This window comes from Castanea sativa, chromosome 8 (genome assembly GCF_040712315.1).
Source record: "Castanea sativa cultivar Marrone di Chiusa Pesio chromosome 8, ASM4071231v1".
NCBI classification, from domain to species: domain Eukaryota; kingdom Viridiplantae; phylum Streptophyta; class Magnoliopsida; order Fagales; family Fagaceae; genus Castanea; species Castanea sativa.
This window is the reverse complement of record NC_134020.1, coordinates 26,679,680-26,696,873: the sequence shown is the minus strand read 5'-3', so window position 1 is coordinate 26,696,873 and position 17,194 is coordinate 26,679,680. Positions and strand designations below refer to the sequence as shown.

Here is a 17,194-nt window from a genome sequence, read left to right as displayed (position 1 = left end):
CAGAACCAACTCTAAAAGCAAAATTGACCGTACAGTAAGTATAATAACAACCATTTCTATCATAATTTTTGTAATTGCTGAAGTACATAGTAGATTATGATTAGTATATAATAAAAATGATTTTGGTGTTTGTTCGAGTGAAAATGATGTTGTATTAATCACAATCTGTAGCTTTTACGGATGATATATATAAAATTTCTTGTATATGTAGCATTGTTGTTCTCATAGGAATTGGCTTATAGCCATGCCCATTGAGTCTATCCATTGTGTGAAACATGGGTGTCCCTTAGGAGGTTTATACGCACATTCTTCATGAATCCATGAAATGGCCTATTTCTAGGTGCAATTCCACGGCAATCTTCTTGCTGGAACTGGATGTAAGTGATTGACAAATATAAGATAAAATTTACAAAAGTGTGGAGTACGCAAGAAAGCCACGAAACCGTTTCTCATTGTCATATTGAATCCATTAAACTATTTTGTTGAGCTTTTAACTTAGGAGGTAGATGAATTTCCACATAATTAGATGTACACAAACAAAAAATTTCTCTTTGAATTTCAATCAGATGATAGAAGGAAAAAAAAAAAAAAAAATGAAGTTTTGCATGATAATGACTTCAAACTTTTTCACAATTTTTTTTGAGGATTTTTTTTTTTTGAGAGAAAGGAAAAAAATAATTATTAAGGTGACAAGTGACAAGTTATAATTAGAGTATCACTTTTATTGAGTTCATCAGTATCAGACTATCAGTAACAAAATTTGTATAATATACTAATCATAACAGAACATGTCAATAATTGTGAAAAATGGAAAATTTGTCTCTTTAAATTTTATTTGCATAGGCATTGCACAATTTTTTTTCTTCAATTTATTAATTTATAAATATTATAAGTAAACATGTTAAAAAAAGTACTTTTCATTTAAAAGAAAAAAAGTAATAATAATAATAATAATAATAATAATTGTGGGAGAAGATCCACCCGTAGTTAGTTTGTCCGTTTTGGGGCCGAAGGACCCGCACGGCTTTGTTCTTTGCAACCAACGTGAGCAGTTTTTGAGACTTGCTCCCACATCGAAGAAAGATGTGCCCCACTCTTGCCTTCAGCTAAGGTTTATAAGCAAGGAAGTTAATACTGTACCGAAGGCTATACCGGTTTGGCCACTGGTAAGATATATTTCAAATACCAGTTAATACCGGTGTACCATTTCGGGTTTACCGCTATTTTATATATTTAATATATATACACACACACACACAAAATCTCTATTTACCATAAAACATTACCTCATGTTTACAATAAAACATTACTTCAATTGTTCATTGCATACAAAAACAAAAAAACTTAATTGTTCATTGCATACAAAGAAAAAAATAATACAAATAATTAAGTTAACACAAATTACATAGGATCATCTACTCCCATCCATCAAAAGGATCTACATCAAGACCATAATATACATGAGTATTAGCATTTGTCAACACAACATCATTGTCACCATCATCCTCATTAAGAACAACAACATCATTATCATTATCATCATCTTCCAAATTCAGTGTTGCTAATGGTTCTCCAATACTAGCCCAATTCACATCATCCTCAGTTAGTAACAGATATTCAAATTCCTCAGCTACCCAATCCTCCATTAAATCAATATTATCAAGGCTTATAGGATCCAAGTAATCATTTGTCCTTCTAATGTTCCTACCAAAATCAATATCATACATTAATGACATTTTCTAATCATTCAATATAAAAATTGAATATATTTAAAAACATACATTTCTCGTAACAATAGATTATAACGAACATATACTAAGTCATTCAAACGTTTATGCTCAAGCCTATTTCTCCTCTTGGAATGGATAAACTCAAATGTGCTCCAAGCTCTTTCATAACCAGTTGCACTACAACACTGACTTAGCACTCGAATTGCAAACTTTTGTAATTCTAGAGTGTCATTTCCAAATTTCTCCTACCAAGCAAATTCCAAAAATAAAAGAAAATATTAATTTAGTACAAAGCAAATAACAAACTTTCAAATGAAATATATATATATATATATATGTATGTATGTATGTATAGATACATATAGTATACCTGGATTTAGTTTTTCATGTTGGCGGATTGCCATAGGCATTCCAAAGTCACCTAAAGCCTTTTTGTATGCTTCAATTTGAGAACTAAGAGTATCTTGCTCATCAGGATCAGGAATAAACCTTGTAATGGTACTAAGTAGGCCTTTTGTAATTTCTTTTTGCTTCTTAAATGAAGGCCTAAAGAAAATTCCAGGGTTAAAATAACAACCTATTGCATGTAATGGACTATGGAGTTGTTTATTCCACCTAGCATCAATGACACTAGTAAATGGTATATATGCAGAAATTTTATTTTTCAACCTTGCTTTTATATTCTCCTTTGCTTTATCCATTTCCTCATACAAGTATCCCATTGATGGTTTTTCATCCCCATCTACAAGACGAAGTACTCTAACCAAAGGCTCACTAATCTTCACTATTTGTTGACATTGTAACCAAACCTCTTTATCTTCCAAAACAAGTGCAGCCACCTCCTTTCCCATGACATCTCTAGCATATCGAGATTCAACCCATTGATCACAAGTAAACATTTGCCTAAGTTCTTTCTTGAACTTAGTCAAGCATTGAAGACTTAGTTGCAAACCTTGTGATGGCTGGACGAATCAAATCCCTACCATTAGTGAAGTCACTTCTCATCAAAGATAAAACCTTGCCATGGTTGTATATGAATTTGGTAATGCTTTTAGCCTTTTGAATGGTTTCATGAATGATAGGAAAATATCTCTTATCTGAAAAAAATTTCAACATTAAATCAATGCAATGGGCTGCACAAGGAGACCAATAGAATGACCTATATTTCTGCATTAGCTTCTTTCCTGCAGACTTGTAAGCAGAATCATTATTTGTAATGAACTACACAATGTGCTCAAACCCAACTTCTTGAACAATTTTATCAAACAACTTAAACAATGTATCTGCATCCCTTGTTAGGCCTGACACATCAAGGGATTTAAGAAACATGGTACCTCTTGGACAATCCACTAAAAAATTAATGATTGGAGTGTTACTTTGATTTGTCCACCCATCTAACATTATTGAACACCCATAAACTTTCCAATTATTTTTCACATCTAAGAGATAATCATTCATTTCACCCACATGTTTTTGTAATAAAGGCCCCCTTAAGTCATGATAAGAAGGTCCCTTAAAACCAGGCCCAATAGCTGCTATACTACCTATAGCTTCTTGATAATACACAGAGCGAGCTGCATGGAAAGGTATATTAGCATGATACTACCACCTTGCAAAATTCATTCTTGCCTTCTCAACCATTTGCTTTGAGGCCAAAGAAGATTTTATGGATGGTTGAGAACCAGGAGTTGTTCTTGGAGCAAAAAAGAATTTAATGTTGGACCTTTCTCCAACTTTTTCTTTCCCTTTGCTGTTATAATTACTAACTGATAAATGACTCTTTGAACCCCCTCTCTCATTATCATTATTACCTTCATCATGATGATGATGAGGATCATCATCCTCCTCTAAATCATAGGGATTTGAAATTTGTTTACTAATTTTTTTTTCTTTTTAATTTTCTTTAAATCTTCAAGCAACTGTTTCATTTGCCATTTTATATCTTCAGATACTTTTTTACATGCTTCAACATCACCCGAAATTCCAGCTAAATGATACTTGAGCCTAGTAATTCCTCCCCCCCCCCCTTATCATTTTAGAACAAAAAATACACCGGTGTCATTTCTCGCATCTGGCACAGCACGGCCATAAGCCCATGCTGGATCCTAGAATCTTACAATCGGGCCAGATGCTACACTTGATTGATTTTCAGTCATAATTCACACTGCATATATACCATCAATTATTTGTTAATAATTCTAAGTTACCTTTTTATTAATAATAATACTAAGTTGTAAGTTACTAATACTATCCCAATATCTCAAGCTAACCAAAGTCAAGAATGAAACAACAATTCATGAACACAGTTGCATACAAAAAAAAAAAGAAAAAGAAAAAAGAGGGAAACTAAATGAGAATTCTGTTAGATAGAGAAAATACCCCAAATCCCCTTCATCTTTTAGAGCCTCTCCATCAACATATACGAATATACCTTTGAGAGGTTTACATTCCCATTTTCTCATAAAAAAAATGAACAACACTAACTAATTTTAACTTTACAGATTTATGTATCTAGTTAGAGTTCAACATGAGATATCGCTGACCAGCACTGATACAGTATAAAAAGAAAAAATTCAAGCAGATTTCAGCATTAGGCATTGAAAAAAAAATGCTTGAACCACAAAAATGAAATAATTTTATGAAAAAATCTCTCATACCCAAATAGATTTTTACACATTATGTCATTCACATGCATTAAAAACCAAAAAAAAAAAAAGCAACTCATTTAACTAGTTGACATCCCAAGGGTTCATCATATAGTAACAAAAAAAAAAAAAAAAAAAAAAAAAAAAACCCAACATGACAGAACCAAATCATATTAAATACAAGTTCAATTCGAAACTCCTAGAATAAAATTTCTTTACATACATTCCAGATTCTATATATATATATTACAAATAATTCACATAAAACCAAACAGAGGTATTTTTTGTTGAGGAAAGTTACCAGTTCCGACTTCCGACTTCCGACCAAGGACCTTATGAGCAAGGTAACCAGTGTAAAACTCGAAGACTTTGTTTAGTTGTTGACGTAAATTAATTTTTTAATTTTTTGTTGCAGAAGAGAGAGTGAGAACGAGAGACGCAGAGAGTGAGAACGAGAGAGTGAGGGAGAAGAGAGAGTGAGGGCTGCAGCAATTAGGAATTAGGAATTGGGTGGGTAGTGTTTAGGGTTAGAATTTGGAATTAAATTACCATCTTGCCCTTAAAAAACTGCCACAATTACAACAACAACAAAAACCCACAGTAGAATACAATTTTGGTCCGATATTCATTTACCAACCGGTACAAGGTCGGTACACTCGGTATTTTTCTCGGTACGAAATGGAGGGTGTACTTGTACCGGTGCACTGGCCGGTACGATATGTATAGGCTAGTATGGTACGGTATCACCCTCCCTGCTTATAAGGCATGAGTGGGGCGCATCTTTCTTCGATGTGGGAGCAAGTCTCAAAAACTGCTCACGTCGCTTACAAAGAACAAAGCCATGCGGGTTCTTCGGTCCCAAAGCGGACATACTGACTGCGGGTGGATCTTCCCCCATAATAATAATAATAATAATAATAATAATAATAATAATAATAATAATAATTCATTGTAGGGATAAAGAGTCCAAAAAAGGATATTGGGCCGTGGGCATGGGTCGTGTTCGAGGCTGTTAAGTCATCCGAGGATAGGTGGACATCAACGAGGACATACAAATTGGTAAGCTATGGAAGAAGTCTGGTTGTAAAGGAGTGAGAATGAAGTCCTAGGAGAAACATCTCCTCGGCTAAGTAGAGTATGGGTCAATGATCCGACCTTTCATCAATGACAAGGAACTAGACGGTCATGTTAGTAAGGATAAGTATTAGAAGGGAATGAGACAAATGAAAGCTGGGAAATATCTAAGAGGAAAGCTACTGCCACTGCATTGAATGCTCTGTAGCTAACTCTCAGACCGCATTAAAGTGGAGGTGATACCTGAACAGTAACCTCCAGCTTTACAGCTACCCATGAAGACTTCAGGAAGGTGCTGATGGGACAAGTATCAAAGCTAGCAATCTGGTCTACACGTGAAGGGTTGAGCTAAAGTGGTGAAGGTGAATATAAAGAAGGAAATCTCCATTACAAAGGGATCATGAGATAATCTAGGAAGAGAGAAATCATTGTACACTCAAGAATGGTAAGAACAACCATCCTCGGACTTTGTCGATAAGGGTTTTCTTTGCATTGAACTGCTTATTCTTGCCTTCAAGTATTATTTAGCCTACTGTGATTACTATCTAACACCTTGAAGTTCAGTTTCTAGCTCACTTTCTATAAATTCATTGTTTTGGGCTTTTTGAGCCCGAGTCCTTTTCACCTTTTAGGCTTTCCAAACGAAACATGTCTTTACAATTATTGGTGCCATCTATGGGAAACTAAACATTCTTGTGCTCATCATATAACCATGGTGGGTTCAGGGCTAACCATGAAGAGTCTATGGGGTTTCAACGTCAAGATCATTTCCTTAATCTTGAGCGGAGGAGAGACTGCGAAGTTAGTGTACACACCACTTATACAGGTAGGAGTCATTCTAGGAGTGGGAGTCATGTGTCCTAGGGGGAAAGAACCATAAATATGCAGTTGGAGATTGACCACTCATGGAGGAAGTTGCGTCGTAAGCGACAGAGAACGACGGAAAGGGACTCCTTCAAGCTCAGAACCTTCCTCTGATGATGATAATGATGCTAGCTATAGGCCCAGATCAAGGACTCTCCCTAGTGAGTCTTTCTTGTGTGATGAGAAGTGTCATTATAGGCCGAGAAGCAAAGGTCCATCTCACGGAGGCTTAGGAAATGATACCATTAGCCGTGCTTTGCGTCAGATTTCTAAATCACCATTTGCGTGAAGGATTGAAGGAGGAAAAATTCCTTGGTGATTTACTCAGCCAACATTTACCATGTATAACAATAAGACAAACCCTGTGGAGCACGTCAGTCATTTCAATCAGAAAATGCCTGTTCACTCCAAGAATGAAGCGTTAATGTGCAAGGTGTTCCCATCCAGCCTAGGACCGGTGGTGATGAAATGATTTGATGGTTTGAAGGAAGGTTCAATCAACTCTTTTTAGGAGCTTACTAGAGCTTTTGGGACCTGTTTTGTTACTTGTAATAGGGTTCCTCATCCCTTAGATTCTCTGCTGTCCATGGCCATGCGTGAGGGAGAGACCCTGAAAATGTACTTAAACAAATATTGGCAGATGTTCAATGAGATAGATGAAAATTTTGATGATGTGGCAATAAGTACTTTCAAGGTCGGTCTGTCTGCCGAGCATGATTTGAGAAAGTCTTTGACCAGAAAGCCAGCTAGGAGTGTATGCCAGCTTATGGATTGTATTGATGAGTATATGTGGGTCGAGAAGGACCAACAGCAAGGAAAGGGTAAGGCCAAGGTAATCCCTTAGGGTCGAGGGGATTTCAGGTCTGAAAGGTACAACAGCAATCGACTTAGGAGGGATTTCACTGGGCATATAGGATCAACCATTGCCCAGGTAGTTAGCACTGTGTTTAGGGAGCCTGTGCATCAAATTCTCGAGAAAATATAGAATGAGTCATACTTTAAGTGGTCAAATAAGATGGGTGGAGAATCCACTAAGCGCAACCAAAGTCTTCATTGTCAATACCATCAAGACCGAGGACACATTACAGAAGAGTGTAGGACCTTACAGGATTATTTGGAGCAATTGGTTAGAATTGGGAAGTTAAAACAGTTTTTGTATCAACCCAATAGGCAAGGGGGCCAAGCAGGATCAAGACCTCAAAGAGATGCTTTTTTAAGACCTCCTTTGGGGACAATTAATGTTATTCTCACTGCCCCTGGTAGGACTAGTCCCTACCCATCCAAGGTGACGTCTGTAGCCAGGTCATTTGCTGAAGACCTGACTTCTGATCCTAAAAGAAGTAGAGTGGAAGTCCGACCATCTTTGAGTTTCTTGGACGAGGATAAGGTGGGAACCTTGCAACCCCATGATGATGCTCTAGTGGTTACCCTCAGGATTGGAGGGTATGATGTGAAGAGGGTTTTTGGTAGATCAAGGTAACGGTGCAGAGATCATGTACCCTGATCTATATAAGGGACTGGAATTGGGGCTTGAGGACTTGACCTACTATGATTTTCCTTTAGTAGGGTTTAATGGGAAAACAATTATCCCAAAGGGCCAAATCAGGTTACCTGTTCAGACAGGATCAGAAGTCGTGGAGGTGGACTTCATCATGGTAGATGCCTATTCCCCTTACACTGATATTGTAGCAAGACCATGGTTTCATGTCATGAGGGCTGTTTCTTCCACCTTGCACCTGAAGGTGAAGTATCCGTCATGGATCAAGTCGAGGAGCTGATTAGAAGTCAATCAATGGCTAGGCAATGTTTTTTGGCCGCAATGATGGAAATATACATATACGTAGCAGAAAAATAATGGATCTACTTCATTCATAAAAGTTAACATGCACTATGTAAGTTTCAGAATTTGAGAACTAGAGTGTACATTGGAGCGGTGAATTTCAAAACTGAAGATCAAAATCACTTGGGAACACTTTCAATCTTCACTCCAATTCCACTAACGCCCAAGATGTGTGGTCTCTCAATCAGTTCCAAAGGGAAAATGTCAAAAAGTGTAACACTTTTAGCACCACTTCGCAATAGTTCTTACAAAATTCTCTCTACAGAAAAATTCTGTATGTTTCTCCCTTTGTATCTAACTGATTATTTAATTGGGTTGACCTTTTGGGCCTTTCCAATTGAACTTAAGTGTGTGGCTTGGAATGAGACCAAAAGGGACCAATAAGACACTAGCTCCAATGAGCCTTGGGCTTTTTCTGTCAACTCTTAACAAGTCCAAAGTTACCATTAATTATATTTAATACCACTATATAAATATAGTTGCACTCTAGGCCTTATTTATAAATTATATCCCAAGACTTTATTGTACATGCAACCTATTCATAAAATATTCGTAGTAATACAAAGTCATGAAAGAAGACTGGCACTTTGTAGATTACTACATCTTAATTCCTTGAGTACCCGATTTAATCCTTTAAGTTATTCATCATATATTTATGAAATCCAATTCCATAAACATATACTTTAGTAACTCCTTACTAAAGTGGTCAGGCCTAACTCTTTGAATAACAAACCCATTAAACTTATCTCAAGGGAATATTTTGTATCTTCGTTAAGAGACTATGAATTCCATCTTGAGAATATATGTTCCATCAACATTAAATGTGGTTGCCCAACATACTGAGGTTTTGACCGTAACTCTAGATCTCACTTCTAATATATCAAAGCAACCTACACCTCATGATCAAGTCCATTATTCTCTCAGGATTAAAAGTTCATGCAAATACAAGTCGTGAGTTTATTATTCAATTGGCAGCCGTTAGGAGAATAATAAAACTCACAGCGGTCCAGTTCAATATGTCTTAACTTTTAAAACATATCAATATACCAACTAGAAATCTCCATTTCCATGATCAAGACAAATAATCTTAGTTGATATATTATAGTCTTCGCAGATGAAATGCCTAATCTCATCACCGACAATGAACTACATTTTGAGTTTACAAGGAACTAGTGATTTACATCTTTTGTGACTAAATCACATAAATCACATACAATGCATCTCATGGACTATTTGATAATGTCCCAATATTCATATTACCTTTATTTCAGAAAATAATAAAAACAACTTTATTAAACACAATATTAAGTCATACACAATATCATACATAGCATCATATAATAGGATTTAAGGACACTAATCCTAACAATCTCCCACTTGGCCTAAAGACTATTGTGCACTAATCTAACTCCCATTTCTTCCAAATGTGACTTGAAAGTCCTTTGGGGCAAGGCTTTGGTGAAGGGATCCGCTAGATTCTTTGCACCATCAATCTTTGCTACAACCACATCTCCACGACCAATAATGTCTCGAATGATGTGATACTTTCTCTCTATGTGCTTTCCATTCTTGTGATTCCTTGGATCCTTGGATTGTGCAACCGCTCCACTATTGTCGCAAAACAATGTGATGGGAACTTGCTCAATTCTCACAACACCAAGATCAGAAAGGAATTTCTAGAGCTAAACAGCCTCCTCTGCTGCCTTACAAGCAGCAACAGATTCGGCTTCCATGGTGGAGTCCGCAATACAAGATTGCTTAACACTCCTCTAACTTATGGCTCTACCTCCCAAGGTGAAAACACAACCTGACGTGGATTTTTTGAAATCTAGATTCAACTGAAAAACTGAATCTGTATAGCCAATGGAAATTAAATCCTCACAACGGTAAACAAGCATATAATCTCTCGTTCTCCGTAAATACTTGAGAATATGCTTTACAACTTGCCAATATTTTGGTCCTGGATTTGATTGATATCGGCTGACCATGCCAACTGAATAAAAAATATCTGGTCTAGTACAAAGTATGGTATACATGAGACTTCCCACAGCAGAAGCATAGGGAATTTGTCTCATCATGTTTTCTTCCTCTTGAGTCTTAAGCCTTTGGTCATCAAACAGAGGAACTCCATGTCTAAAAAGAAGTAATCATTTCTTGGAGTTTTGCATGCTAAACCGTTCTAGAACCTTATCAATATATCCAGCTTGTGACAAATCCAACATCTTATTCTTTCGATCTCACCAAAGCTTAATCCCTAGAATATAGTTAGCTTTGCCCAAGTCCTTCATATCAAATTGGCTTGACAACCAAACTTTAACCGATGACATTACCCCTACATCATTTCCAATGAGTAGAATGTCATCTACATAAAGCACAAGGAACATTACTACTTTGTCTTGATGTCTCTTGTACACACATGGTTCATTAAGTTTTCTTTCAAAACCAAATGATTGGATTGCCTGATCAAATCTGATGTTCCATGACTTAAATGCTTGTTTAAGTCCATAAATGGACCTTTTCAACTTGCATACCATATACTCTTGGTTCTTTGCTATGAAACCTTCCAGTTGCAACATATAGATTTCTTCTTCAAGATTGCCATTTAAAAATGTAGTCTTGACATCCATTTGCCAAATCTCATAATTATAATGAGCAGCAATGGATAAGAAAATTCTGATAGATTTAAGCATGGCTACTGGCGAAAAAGTTTCATCATAGTCAATGCCTTCTTTTTGTGTATACCCTTTCGCCACTAGTCTTGCTTTAAAGGTTTCAACCTTTCCATCTATCCCTATCTTCCTCTTGTAAACCCATTTACAACCAACAGGTTTAATGCCATTAGGCACCTCTACAAAATCCCAAACTTGATTGGAATATATGGAATCTAATTCAGATTTCATAGCTTGGACCCAATGATGTGAATCTATATCATTTATTGCTTCATCATAAGTGTAAGGATCCGATTCAACCTCTTCTGAGATAGCTTCATAAGTTTCTCCCAAACCTGTAAATCTCACAGGAGGCCGAATAATTCTCCCATTACGACGAGGCACCTGTGTACTAGACAACTCATTAGTAGTATCTTGTGGTGTATCCAATACAACCACATTATCCCTAGTTTTATCCAACATTTGTTGATTTACAGATTCATTCATTTCAGCCAATACAACTCTACTTCTGGAAGTAAAATTATTCATATAGTCATTTTTCAAAAATCTAGCATTTGTACTAACAAAAACTTTGTTATCATTTCGACTATAGAATAAATAACCCCTAGTTTCTTTTGGATAACCCACAAGCAAACATACTTCGGATTTTGGTTCCAACTTATCAGGCTTCCCCTTTAGCACATGTGCTGGACAACCCCAAATGTGGAGATACCTCATACTAGGCTTACACCCACTCCACAATTCCATGGGTGTTTTGGGAACAGATTTTGATGGAACCAAATTTAAAAGATGTATTGCTGTATCTAAGGCATACCCCCAAAAAGAAATTGGTAAAGTGGAATAACTCATCATGGGCCTAACCATTTCCAAAAGAGTCCTATTCCTTCTCTCTATTACACCATTTTGTTGAGGAGTTCCAAGTGCAGTCAATTGGGATACAATCCCATTTTGAATTAGGTAATCCTTGAAATCCCCAAGAAGGTATTCGCTACCTTGATCAGATCGAATGGCCTTTATGCGTTTGCCTAATTGATTCTCAACTTCAGCCCTAAACTCTTTGAACTTTTCAAAGGCTTCGGACTTCCGTCTCATTAGGTACACATAATCATATCTTGAGTAATCATCTGTGAAAGTGATGAAATACTCATAACCTCCTTTTGCTTGGGTTGACATAGGACCACATACATCTGTATGAACTAATTCAAGCAATTTTGGGCTCTTCTACCTTTTGCATTAAAAGGTCGTTTGGTCAGTTTACCTTCCAAACAAGATTCACAAACTGGAAATTCATCAAATTCCATGGGCTCTAAGAGTCCATCTTTGATCAGTCTTTGAATTTTATTTGAATTAATATGACCTAAACGCAAGTGCCAAAGATATGCATCACTAGAAGGAAACTTTCTCTTTAATGATTTTACATGAGAGTTATCATCTAATTCAGAATTATGTAATTCATGCTTATCAGGAGTTAAAATATAAAGACCATCCACAATATTGCCAAAACAGATAAACATTTTATCCTTCTTTATTACAGCATTGTCTTTTAGGATAATACAATATCCATGTTTACCCAAATAAGTTACAAAAATTAAATTCCTTCGAACATTAGGTACAAACAGAAAATCTTTCAATATTAAAACCCTAGACTCAAAACACAAATTAACAACACCAACAGCTTCAACTGGAATTCTGCTCCCATCAGGCAAAGTAAGAAACAATTCCCCTTCACTCGGCTTTCTGGTCTCCTAAAACCCCTTCAAAGAATTGCAGATATGATTAGTACGACCTGAATCCACACACCAGGAATCCGTGAGATTCTGTACCAAACATATTTCAAGAAGAAAGGAAGTTTTCATACCCTTGTTTATGGCAGTCTTAAATTTTGGACAATTTCTCTTCCAATGTCCTTTCTCACCACAATGGAAACACTTTCCTTTGAGCTTCTTTCCTTTATCGGCAACTCCCAAAGCAATTTGCTTACCTTCTTGCTTAGTGAAGTTCTTCTTCTTCTTCTTACCCTTGCCTTTTGACTTAGGTTGAGAAGTAGAAGCTTCACCCACATTGGCTTCAACACTAGAAGTACCAAGGATGCCTTCCGTCGCCACTAACTCATTCATTAATTCAGACAAAAAATAAATCTTTTTGTTCATATTGTAATTGAGTCTGAATTCCTTGAATGATTTCGGTAGTGACTAGAGTATCATATCCAATTGGGATTCTCCATCAATGTTGGCACCTAAAATCTCTAAAGTATTCAGATTAGAGATCATTGTAAGACAAAGCTCTCTCACTAAACTACCTTCAGCCATTTTGGTATTATAAATTTGTCTCATGGTTTCTTGCTTTGCTGAACGGCCTTGCTCACCAAACATCTCCTTCAAACTATGCATAATGTCCGAAGCTAGTTCTACATCCTGCATTTGATGCTGTAGAATATTTGAGATAGATGCTAGGATATAGCACTTGGCCATTTCATTAGATTTCTGTCAACGATCATATCGTTGTTTTTCCTTAAATGGAGCATCTAATGAAGGAAAGTTAGGACATGGTTAAGTAAGCACATATTTGTGCTCTTCAGCAGTTAAAACAATGTCCAAATTTCTTTTCCAGTCAATATAGTTGGATCTAGTCAGTTTGTTTTGATTAAGAATAGAAACAAGTGGACTAAATGATGCCATGTTCAAATCTGAAAATAATAAACATGAATATAATAAGTAAACTAGATATTATCAATTTAGCATATAAACATATAGTATTGAACCTTAATAAAACTATAAAATAATATATGCAACGACAACCCAATCCCATGTTTAAAATTCCTTGGAAGCAAGTAAATTATAAACACTATGATTGATTGAGAGCTATTCTCATTATTAGTGCCATCATGATAACTCTTATCAAACACTAATAATATGCCGTTTTTCCTTTAGCCTCTAAGTAATAATGACATAGCTCCGAAGGGAGGTTAACATTAAACTTAGTCTAGTGTACACCATTGACTGAATTCTATGTGAGTCATTAAGTAACTCCACGGTAGCGTGGTCGTTCTTAATGTAAAAATACATATTATTCATCATTAAGAAGTTTAACCTGTAGTACCATATACGCCAATGCGAGGTGCTTAATCACACTACTATAAACCATCAATGGAGGCCGTGAGATCCAACCCTTGTATCTCTCTCCCACTAGATGTTTTAAAATAAAGTTTTTTAAATTTAAAACATGCATGAATTAATTACACATAGCCTTGCTCTTTATATTTGTAAAAACACTTAGGAAAAATTCTAAATCCACAGTCCTCGATCGATTGAGGAAAGTTTGGTTGCTCGATCGATCCTCAACAGATTCTCGATCGATCGAAAAAAAAGTTCTACAAAACTCAATCGATTCTCAACAGATCCTCAATCGATCGAGAGGTCTTCTGTCAGCTCAATAGATGCTTGACAGATCCTCGATCGATCGAGCGTCGCGAATTTTGAATTTTTCAGAATTTTTCTAAGACAGTTTTTCTACGTTTTCATGTACAAAACAACCAACATACAATCATAATGAACATAAATTGATATCAAAACTGAATTACATTGATGCTTTAGCCTTAAAGATCAGTTTAACATACTTAAACTAAAAATTACACAACATCATAACATCAAAATCAGTTTTTATCAAACAATAATTTCAACAATCATGCAGAAAACAAATTTCTAACAACGTGAAACTATTGTCTATAATTCTGAAACTATAAACATGTTAAACAGATACGAAATGAAGACCGCTTTGATACCATTTGATGGAAATATGCATATACGCAGCGGAAAAATAACGGATCTACTTCATTCATAAAAGTTAACATGCACTATGTAAGTTTCAGAATTTGAGAACAAGAGAGTGTACTTTGGAACGGTGAATTTCAAAACCGAAGATCAAAATCACTTGGGAACACTTTCAATATTCACTCCAATTCCACTAACGCCCAAGATGTGTGGTATCTCAATCAGTTCTAAAGGGAAAATGTCAAAAAGTGTCAAACACTTTTTTGCACCACTTTGCAATAGTTCTTACAAAATTCTCTCTACAGAAAATTTTTGTATATTTCTCCCTTTGTATCTAACTGATTATCTAATTGGGCTGGCCTTTCGGGCCTTTCCAATTGGGCTTAAGTGTGTGGCTTGGAATGGGACCAAAAGGGACCAATAAGACACTAGCTCCAATAGGCCTTGGGCTTTTTCTGTCAACTCTTGACAAGTCCAAAGTTACCATTAACTATATTTAATACCACTATATAAATATAGTTGCACTCTAGGCCTTATTTATAAATTATATCCCAAGAATTTATTGTATATGCAACACCTTCATAAAATTTCGTAGTAATACAAAGTCATGAAAGAAGACTGCCACTTTGTAGATTACTACACCTTAATTCCTTGAGTACCTAGTTTAATCCTTATAGTTATTCATCATATATTTATGAGATCCAATTCCATAAACATATACTTTAGTAACTCCTTACTAAAGTGGTTAAGGCTAACTCTTTGAATAACAAACCCATTAAACTTGTCTCAAGGGAATATTTTGTATCTACGTTAAGAGACTATGAATTCCATCTTGAGAATATATGTTCCATCAACATTAAATGTGGTTGCCCAACACACTGAGGTTTTGACCGTAAATCTAGATCTCACTCCTGATAAATCAAAGCAACCTACATCTCATGATCAAGTCCATTATTCTCTCAGGATTAAGAGTTCATGCAAATACAAGTCATGAGTTTATTATTCAATTGACAGCCGTTAGGAGAATAATAAAACTCACAGCGGTCTAGTTCAATATATCTTAATTCTTAAAACATATCAACATATCAACTAGAAATCTCCATTTCCATGACCAAGACAAATCATCTTAGCTGATATGTTATAGTCTTCGCAGATGAAATGCCCAATTTCATCACCGACTACGAACTACATTTTGAGTTTACAAGGAACTTGTGATTTACATCTTCTATGACTAAATCACATAAATCATATACAATGCATCTCATGGACTATTTGATAATGTCCCAATATTCATGTTACCATTATTTTAGATAATAATAAAACAACTTTATTAAACACAATATTACGTCATACACAATGTTATACATAATATCATACATAAAATCATACAATAGGATTTAAGGACACTAATCCTAACACGCAGTTAGGCATCAGATGGGAGGGGAGTCCTTGGCCCTTGTGGAGAAGAGTTTGTGGAAATCAAAGAAAAAGTCTTGTCCTCGAATGTAACTATAAAAGGGGAAAAGTGTGAAGAGTTAGAAAAAATTGTCATTGATGACGACGAAGAGAAGTTTTTCCAAGTGGGAACTCAGTTACCTCCTTGAGAGAAGGAAGAACTGATGTATTTTCGGATTCGAGGTTAGTGGTAGACTAGGTAAGGGGAGAGTTAGAACCTAGAGATTTGAGAATCCAAGAGTATTTAAACTAAGCTAGGCACCTGCAATCAGGTTTTAAATCTTTCACTTTACAGCAAATCCCAAAGAGTAGAAATATGCATGATAACTCTCTTGCTACTTTAGCAACTTCCTCGGAACAAAGTTTGCCTCAGGTTATCCTGGTTGAAGATTTATGTACGCCTGTCGAGGCAAAGAAGGAGAAGATCCAGACTTACTATATTAGGGTAGGGCCTAGTTGGATGGATTCCATACTTTTGTTCCTCAAAGAAGATATTTTGCTTGAAGAAAAGGGAGAGGCAGATAGAGTGTGGAGGAAGGCTCCTCGTTTTTTTGTTGTCCAAGGATCAAAAGTTGTACAAACGTTCTTTTTCTATGCCATACTTAGTATGTGTCCATCCTGAAGCAGTGGAGCCACTTCTGGAGGAGTTGCATGAAGGAATCTATGGAAGTCATACAGGGGGCAGGTCACTATCTCATAGGGCCCTCACCTAGGGGTATTGGTGGCCAAATATGCAAAGAGAAGCACAAGAATATGTGAAGAAATGTGACCAGTGTTAGAGATTTGCTCCAAATATTCATTAGCCAAGGGGTGTCCTTAATCCTCTGTCTAACCCATGGCCTTTTGCTTAATGGGGTTTGGATATTGTAAGGTCACGCCCTAGAGCAGCAGGGAACAGGAGATGGCTTCTGGTTAGCATTGATTATTTTACCAAGTGGGTTGAAGCTGAGCCACTAGCTAACATTAAGGATGAAGATGCGAAGAGGTTTATATGGAAAAATATTGTTACTCGATTTGGGATTCCTCACACCCTCATCTCGGACAATGGGCTTCAATTTGATAGTAAAGTTTTCAGAAGGTACAACTGTGATTTGGGTATAAGGAACAGATACTCAACTACAACCTATCCGCAGGGGAATGGGCAAGC

General features: G+C 36.2%; 1 protein-coding gene across 1 annotated transcript; it reads right to left on the bottom strand.

The window, feature by feature from the left end:
* Positions 1-1,411: 1,411 nt before the first annotated feature.
* On the bottom strand, positions 1,412-2,629 carry LOC142606097 (uncharacterized). The gene is made up of 4 exons (XM_075777497.1): positions 2,090-2,629; positions 1,782-1,975; positions 1,524-1,704; positions 1,412-1,438 (listed from the first exon to the last, which is right to left on the bottom strand). The coding sequence occupies exons 1-4, from the start codon at positions 2,627-2,629 to the stop codon at positions 1,412-1,414; spliced, it is 942 nt and encodes a 313-aa protein (XP_075633612.1).
* Positions 2,630-17,194: the final 14,565 nt, after the last annotated feature.

Coding starts and splice junctions, on each gene's coding strand:
- LOC142606097 (XM_075777497.1), bottom strand. CDS start 2,629: ATGTTTACTTGTGATCAATGGGTTGAATCTCGATATGCTAGAGATGTC. Junction 1,976..2,089: donor TAAATCCAGGTATACTATAT/GTATCTATACAT, acceptor TTTGCTTGGTAG/GAGAAATTTGGAAATGACAC. Junction 1,439..1,523: donor ATGATGATAATGATAATGAT/GTTGTTGTTCTT, acceptor GTCTTGATGTAG/ATCCTTTTGATGGATGGGAG.